Raw genomic sequence first — 9,057 nt, 5'->3', positions numbered from 1 at the left:
CAATAACGAATGTTCATTAAGCCCAATCATTACAAACCATGTAAGAATGGAAAACTCCAAGCTGCGATATAACACAATTAATGCTCGAGTATTTATGTTATGTACGTCCTCTTCTTGAATACGCGTGTCCAGTTTGGGGACCACAAGCGCATAACATCGAATATCTTATCCTTGAACTAGAAATAGAGCCTTGAACTTGAACCGTCATTAAATATATTTTATTTGACAACATTGATGAGCGATCCACATTTGGTAATAAATAATCTTCCCTGCCAGAACGCCTGATTGAGAAGTCTCAAGTAATCCCTCAGTTTGATAGTGACCTAGAAGACATATTCAAAGATCAGTGCAGTTCAAACGGGCTTCAGAATAACGTTAATAAGACCACTTTAATCCTCTGAAAAGAGATGTTGCTTGCCCCAACCTATCCTATCACTATCCTATCACAACCTATGTCCTATCGCTTCGACTGCAGTCATCTTTGTTGTGAAGTTCAATAACGAATGTTCGTTTAGCCCAATCATTACAAACCATGTAAGAATGGAAAACTCCAAGCTGCGATATAAAACAATTGATGCTCGAGTATTCATGTTATGTACGTCCTCTTCTTGAATACGCGTGTCCAATTTGGGGACCACAAGTGTATAACATCGAATATCTTAACCTTGAACTAGAAATAGAGAATAACGGGTTTTAAAACTCATCCAAAGAACCAAGTCCTTCATTTACGAATCTGCCCTTGAAGTTCTTCGAATCGCAGTCCTAAAAGAGCACAGGTACCAGACGATGTGCAATTTTGGGCACTACTTAATTTTGACTAATACACATCATCCCCACTCCCCCCGGCTGCTGCAGTCAACCAAAGGCGGATCTACAGAAACATCTTGGGGAGGGGGGCAATGTGACAAGGTTGTCAATAATTGAACAAATTGACAGTTTATTTAAAGATAAGAGTGAAAAGCAGAGAAAAACACAGAGAATGAGGGCGCAAGCTAAAATCTTGGGGAGGGGAAGAGGTCCCCCACCCACTGGATCCACCAGTGCAGTCAACAACAAAAAAACACGCCACAAGAACAGGCTTGAACCAGTGCACTTTTGAACGCATAATTTCTGTAAGTCACTATTCCTCTTTTTAATAGTGTAATAAATAGTCGCTAGTGTTTTCTAAGCTCCAACTACGATAGCTATTTTTATTAAACGAGTCTTGAATCTAAAATCTTGAATAAATCATGCAAATCATTCACGAACACAGCCAGCTGCACTGAGAGGATAGGGGACGCACAACGTACAAATTTCATGATTTTCCAAATTGCTGCTAGTTTTTTCCTTAATTTAAATTTATTCGATACGTCGTTTTACTTTCAACCGAGCAGGAATAAAAAAAGAAGCTTTTAATGAACAGAAATTTAATTAAAAAGGAATTCATTTCACACGAAAGTATAAAGAGACTTTGAAACCTAAAACAAAAAGAAATGAATCTATGAGAAGAGCTAAATTTTAGTATACCAATCTTAAATTTTGGTATACCAAAAATGTATTAGGATGTGGTGAACGTTGTCAATACTGATGACGAATGTTTGGTTAAGAAATTGCATCTCAAGACACTCGTCCCTTCATCCATTGAAATAAAAGATAAATTAGGATTGAAATTTTTGTATTAATTTTAGTAGAGTGCAATATAAAATTAATCATGCAGAACAAAGGTTCAGATGACAGTGTTTACGCTAATATATACATTGATCTCTATTCATTTTAGCTTTTAACATCAATATTTACTTTCGCGTGAAAAAAAAATTACTTTTTTCAAAAACTGAATGGAAAAAGTATTATGAGCTTCACTACAGTCAAACTTTGCATGCAGGATTACTAATTCCAATAGAGCTAACCAAAACTGGCTAGAAAACTGTAAAAAAAAGAAGAAAAATCCTTTACCTACTGACCCAACACGGAGGTAGAACGAGCTACGATGATGAGTTGAATCGTGATAACCATTATTGTTGCGGAAGGAGAAATGATAAATGCTTGAATCTTGAGTTTTCGCAGAAGCTATGGATTCCAGATGACGTCTTCTAAATTTTTTACCTAGAGAAGAAGATATATTAGCAGGACATAATTACGTTGAAAGTATATAACCCATAAAAATGACGTGATGCGGATTATTGTCTTCAAATTAGTTAGATGGCGCTATGTCACTTGCGAAACAAACAAGAAGTTTCTGGTTTTGTACTATTAGTCCACAGTGGAAAATTTAAATTCAAACTAATATCCCGAGTTTAGTGCAAAACCAACTTGGCGGGAATTGCAATTTGATTTTTGTATTTGATTAAATAAAAAAAAGTTTTTTTAAAACTAAAAATAAGGAGCAACAACAAAACTTAAAACGAACAGAAAGTACTTCTTATATGAGGGGGATGCCCTCTCCTTAATACCTCGCTCTTAACACAAAAGTTTTTTTTAGAACATTAAAAAAAAAATTTATTCTAATTAAACGGCCCATGTGACTCAGGAGTCTTTCTTAAAAGAATTGGGACAAGAAGTAAAACTTTAGCGTAAAGAGCGAAGCATTGAGGAAATTTCAACCCCCCCCCCCATATAAGTAATAATTTCTTTTCATTTTTAAGTTTTGATGTTACTCTTTACTTTCAGTTGAGAAAAATTTCTTTTATCTAATTTCTGATCGTTTTGATGTGGAGAGCAACGTACAAAAAAAAGAAGAAAAAAAAATTCGCAAAAATGTCACAACCTTTCTTACGTTTTCCTATATATTTTCACAGTATTTGGCTGTTGTGGTTTTTGAATAGTTTAGGCCATTCAAAAATACGTACCTGCATTTTTCAGTTTTAAGAAAGATTTTGTTTCATATATGATTGTGTTTTTGAATTGGTCTGTTTTTATTTCTCAGGCAGTTACATTAAAAATCAGTAATGAAAATTAAAACAGGAATTCATTAAACTAATAATTTTGTCAGGCGGCTTGGTGGTGCGGTAGGTTGTTAGTAGTAGTAGTAGTAATAATATTTGTCTCATGTAGTGCTTTTTCATAAATCGAAACAAAAATGAGCCGTCTTATGCCTCCAAATGATAATCAGGAAGTCAAATAACCCTAATATGACGCCGGATAATTTTTTAGCATTGTAGCTGTGCAGTAAGATCATACTGACCAAACACCTTTATAGATAACCTCGTTCATAAATAAGATTAAAGCTTAGAACCAGTACTAGAACCAGTCATTTAACAAAGGGGTCAATGTCATTGCTAGTACTTTAGGTACGCCGTTATTTTCTCAGAATGTTTGCTTTTTTGTAAAAGAAAGATAAAAGAGCGTTCAAAAACATAATATTTTGGCATTGGTACCTCTTTAAACCAGAGTAACAGTTTTTTATAGAGAAGAGGACCCCAGAAGGGATTCACTCTTCCATGTTCGAAGACATTAAAACCTGAATGCATTATATACACATACTTAAAACTATTCATCAATTATTAAGAACCCATTACATTAAGATAATAAACATTTCTTAGCTATCCCAAGAATTTAATGCTATAAGGAGAAGAGGGATTACCACCTTTAGCTTCATGGTGGAGTAAAACCTGAAAAATACATGATAAAAACTGAAAAAAAAAATCCCTTGGCTGAGCATTATTGACACCATCGAAGCTCTACTCGTGAATTCAAAAATATATGAGTATTATGTCTTAATAAAAGTATAAATAACGTATTTCAATTGAAAGGATAGAGTAATTACTGAGTTTTTCATTTAAAAAATGATATGTATATAATCTTCCACTAGCCCATGAAATTGAAATGGGTTTGACAGCTTCGAAAGTGTTCATCATAAAGTGGCAATACATTGGTAACAGCATAAGAACGTTAGTTTAGCTTCAAATAGATAATTATCGCAATTCTAATTAATAGCTGCGTAAATGTAAAACCAAACCAGAATTTTCTTTTGGTCAGAACAAATTTGATAATAGTATCGTTTCAGGAATTAAGAAAATATTATCGATTCCCATTCCAATTCTTGCAAAAGCACAAGTTTCTTTTTTTTCGATTAATTTTCACATTATTATTTTCAGCCCAGAAACAGGTTGTAGCCCAAACAAATATTTTAAAAACAGAAGTTCAGCTTTTTATGAGACACATCCAAGGGCGATCTGAGTCACTTTTCTTGGGCTGGCAAGTTCTGTAAATTCTACCGAATCAATACCTACTCTGCCATGGCTTTCTCAAAAGCAAATTCGACCAATACTTCAGCTAGAATTTTCAAAAACAGAGGGAGTGACATGATTCCGTCTCCCTAAGTCTGTGCGTTTCCCCAAAACCGGAGATCTGAAAGCAGCAGAATATTTGAAGAAATATTTTGGGCGAAAGAGACTTGAGACGAATTCATCGCTTTAAAGCAGGTTTAAAAAGGGAGCCTCTAAGATGGGCTACTGATTCGCGGCTGATTGTTTCTCCCTTGGGGAAAGAACACCCTTTCTTATGTCCAATGATTGAGGGTGTATGAATAAAAGCGTGCTTCATTTAGTATGTGGGTGTGAAATATTGACGTACATAAGAGATAGCATCTTAAAGCGTGGTAAATATGATTAAGAATTATACAGTTTTTTTTATTATTATTATTTTGTTCGATAAACTTGACGAATAACTTTCTTCCAATAATGAATCTTCACACAATATAGATCACTTTAAGAATTTACCAATAATCTAATAGATTAAATACTTGAGGTGAAACTTACCTATTCCACAGGAAGGCAAGTTAATCTTCTTTACTGTTGTGTAAACATAGATCAAGAATATAATTGCCACTGTGTAGAGATACACGTAGAAGCCCTAAAATAACAAAATCAACAAAAAAGAAAATTAAAAGTAACCTTAATTTTTGTTTATTTTTACATCGGCAAGTATAACTTAGCAAAATGAAAAAAACAATAACAAATGAATATGATAAAGCAGAATGAAAATTCAATAGTGTCATCATTATTTACACCAGTTTTTATAAGTATTTTTCTTGATTTGCGAAATAACTATACAGCTTCCAGTGACTGTCCATACATCAATGAATTGAGAAAAATTGGCTTTCTTTTACAATATTAATTCTTACCGAAACTTCGTTCTTAAAATATATTAATTAAAAACAAGCGTTTTCCAAAAGAGAAGTTTTTCAAAGAAAAGTAAAGAGCCATATGAAAATATAAGACGAACAGAAGTAAAACACTGTAATAATTCAAACTTAAAAGGATCAGAAATTACTACCAATGAATAAATGAAACACAAAAAGAACAGAAATACCAAACGAACATAACAAATAATCAGATCAAACATGTAGATAACAAATCCTGATACACATGAATAAATACATCCCAAAGAGAATTCTACATCCTAAAAGCCAACACATTGACTAAGGACAAAAAAAAATCACCAGAATAATCCAGATGACTAAAAAGAACTGGTGAGATTAAACGGAATGTTTGATACATAGTGACAAAAATTCCTGGAAATCTCAGCAATTCAAGATTGTATTGAACAGTATTTTTTCAATGTTATAATTATAAAAACAACAAGTTTAAAATATTTTAGGTTTTCAGTAAAGAGCAAATGACACAACAGCCTTTAGAAGGTTTAGGGGGGGGGCAGTGGCCAAATCCTGATTGTGCGATTTCAGTTCGTTTTAGGTTTGAAGTTATTATTCATTTTAATTTTTACTTATTTTAGGTTTTATTTATCCATCCAAATCAGTATCTGTTATCTTCGTTTTTGATGAGATTTTTTTAAATTTATTTTCTTTTTGGGCCTTATTTATTATTTCGTAATAATATCTGAACGTTTTAAGTTTTAACTATTGTAGGAGTTTATTTCTGCTCGTCGGGTGCTTTCACATGACTCTTTACTTTTCTGTAAGAACTTATTTTCAGAAAAATTTTTTAAAATTAATTTCTGTTCGTTTTTCACTGCCAAAATTTTTATAAATAGTTAATATTTTGAATAATTTTTCATACTATTGTCATTTTGACAACCTCGATGCACATAATATTTTAGAATTAGTCCAACGCCCCCCCCTCAACACTCACTGGAAGTTTTAGCTTAAAACTCTAAGCAATTCCCGAGATATTGGAGATAAGATGTTTTTGACAACCGAATTTTAGCCCCCTCGAGACAAAATCATTAGTTCCTGCTTGCTGGTGCAATCATTATTGGCTAAAGTTGGGACGACAGGGAAACTGAAGTTAATAATAAAAATGGTAGAAAGCCGAGGACGAATCCTCATAGAAGTACCCCCCCCCCCATCACCACCACTAAAGAACTGAAAACTGAAAGTCTTCAGAGTTAAAATATTCTTTGGGTTTTACAGTTTCTAGGGTTAGTTTAGCTAAAGAAAAGAGTAGCCACATTTTTCAGCAGAGGAACTCCCCCCCCCCTATCCAGGGAAAAGGTTCCAAAACTTGCCATAACTAAAAGAATACCCTTGTGCAATATATCCCATATAAATGCAAAACTTTCATTCAACTAATACGATTTTGTACGTTTTCTTTGGGTATCGGAATCAGCAAGCCGTATTCCTGATTTTAGCAGCCTTTGAATATCTTGCTTCCAAAAATTATTAAGCTTCTTCTCTGATTTCTGATCGATTTTAATGTGTAGTTTTAAGTGCACAAATCCGGCCCTGACATTTTTTGTACCACGGAAATTGCATTTTTAAAATTCTTTTGCCCGGTATGTTGCAAGCCGATCAAAGACAAATAAATGTGGGACTATTTTGATCATGACAAATCGCTACATCCAAATATTTCTCAACAATCTTTGATCTCCGCTGAGATCCCCTTGTCTCTGTCTACATGCTCTGTAAGTTTCAAGCAAATCGAAAAATAATTTTCAGGATATTCTTGCACAAGCATATTTTTTTTTTATATATAGCCTATATATTTATTGTCTTCATTCACTGGACCAAGCGGACATTTCTTAGTCCAATCTACATGTCTTGCAAGTTTAAGCCAATTTGCCCAATTTCAAGTGTCACATATCGATACGACAAAACTTAAAATTTTTGTCTTCGTTAAGGTCTACCTGGCCCTGCCTGTCTACATCTATGATAGACTCTGTAAGTTTCATGCCAATCGGAAAACTGTTTTCCAGGTATTCTTGCGTAACAAACTGTTACTATCATTTTTTAAACTTTTTTTGTGTTCATTTTCTGGACCAAGGTCACGTTTCTTAGGTCACGGTTCCAGTCCACATGCCTTGTAAGTTACAGCCAATAGGGGAAATTCAATTTTCTGGCCCTTTTTCAAGTATCACGCATCGATAAGACCAAACTTCAATTTTTTTTGTCTGGAGCCAAAAAATTGATATGCCCAAAATTTATTTCAATTTTTGTAAGAGTCCATCTGGCTTAGGAGCTAATGAATGAGTCTTTCCAGCCAATTGGAGATACATAATTTATGGTCCAGTTTTCGAGCGTCACGAATCTTTTAGTCTTTAGGTTCGACAAAATTAAAATATTCTAAGTCTGGTAACCTCCTATGATTAGACTGAACAAAATGTTTTATGCAGTGTCTGATCGGAGGAGAGATTTCTGGTCCATTTTCATGCCAACTTAAATTATTTTTAAGTTTTTTCTGTGCATAGGGGTAACCTTGACCAAAGCTTTTCAAAAAATGTCCCCTTTTTGGGCCCCATTTTTATACGAAATACTATTTTGAAATCAAAAATATTTCGGACCTCTTATCCTCTATCTCAAACCTCAAATTTGAATTCAATTTATCCCACCCCGATAGGCCTACTCAATGAGAGCCTCAATTTAATCTTACAAGCCATTTCCAAGATTTTGTAAACACATTGTTTTGGTAAAACTGGGCATAAAAAGTGTCTTTCGATCATCTGGTGTCAAAAAATCTGAGACAAGAAAGTTTTAGTCCCTCCTCTAATGACCCATCCCCTAAGTCGAAATACCGGGTCTGATTTACTCCGCCAGAACTCCCTGAAAGTTTTAACTCGATCCCCAAAGTTTTTCTCGAGACATTAGAGTTATATTCTTTTAAAAATCTGGATACAGATAGTGTCTTCTGATCAGCTTTGCTACTTTGATTTGAAAAGTTTTTAAGCTCCATATAGGCTTATAGTTCAAAATTTTTTAAGTTTGTCGATTACAAAAATCTCTCTTAACCCATAATTTGAAGTCCCCTTGCTCCCTCCCAACACTGAAAATTTCGACTTAGTTCCCCAAGCAGGTCTTGAGATATTAAAGATGTATTATTTTGATAACCTAGAAGAATATTCTGCCTTTCTATCAACTTCTTTCCGTTCCTCCAAGGTTCATTTGAACCCCCAACATCGCCAAAAAGTTTCAAATCGACACCACTATGCATTCCTGAGATATTACATACGCACTATTTTGATAATCTGGGTACACATAGTCTCTTTTGATTAATATCGCTTCTTCAACCTAAATAGGTTTAAGTTCCATCGGGGTTTATAGCGCCAAAACTTTTAGGCCTATTGGGGACAAAAATATTTAGACTTCCTCTGGCCCCTTCCCCAAGTTGAAATTGGAGGTCCACTTCCCTCTCCAAGATACCCCTTGAAAGGCGTTGCAGCTAAAGTAGGGTGCACATAACGTCTTTGATTTCCTCAAGCACGCTTGTTGTTTCAGGAGTATATCCTTGGGAAAATCAGGGAAACCTTGGCCTAGCTTGCGATACCTAAGAGTTCTAAGCATATCAGACAACCAAGACTGGGCATGCCCGTCTTTCTACAAAAATGTATCCATTTTTTAAACTGTCACCAATAGCTTATTATGCATGAAGATTCTTTTACACAATCATGTAGAAAGTAAATTAGGGAAATAAAGCAAAACACAGCTAAATAATAAAAAATCAAATACTTACATCGTAGTAAGAAAATGGAATAGTCGACGAAACCACAGATGAAACTGGGAAACTAAGTCCTAAGACGACAAGCATCAAACCATAAAGACTGCTGATCACCATCATCAGGTTGCGGCTACATAAAAAGGTAATTACAAGCATTGCAAATATTGGTTGGTTAAGAATGTATCTATTT

The 9,057-nt window shown here is 34.3% G+C and overlaps 1 protein-coding gene across 1 annotated transcript in view; it reads right to left on the bottom strand.

The window, feature by feature from the left end:
• Positions 1-450: 450 nt before the first annotated feature.
• Positions 451-9,057, bottom strand: part of LOC148945313 (uncharacterized) — a 76,917-nt gene continuing 68,310 nt past the window's right edge. The window contains exons 5-8 of the mRNA XM_089098998.1: positions 8,883-8,997; positions 4,737-4,830; positions 1,937-2,082; positions 451-555 (exon numbers count right to left, since the gene is read on the bottom strand). Coding sequence (XP_088955124.1) covers positions 451-555; positions 1,937-2,082; positions 4,737-4,830; positions 8,883-8,997 — 460 coding nt within the window. The remainder of the gene's footprint in view (positions 556-1,936; positions 2,083-4,736; positions 4,831-8,882; positions 8,998-9,057) is intronic.

This window comes from Artemia sp. Qi Xiang Cuo, chromosome 13, assembly GCF_049724085.1.
Source record: "Artemia sp. Qi Xiang Cuo chromosome 13, ASM4972408v1, whole genome shotgun sequence".
NCBI classification, from domain to species: Eukaryota; Metazoa; Arthropoda; class Branchiopoda; order Anostraca; family Artemiidae; genus Artemia; species Artemia sp. Qi Xiang Cuo.
This window is presented reverse-complemented; position numbering and strand designations above follow the sequence as displayed.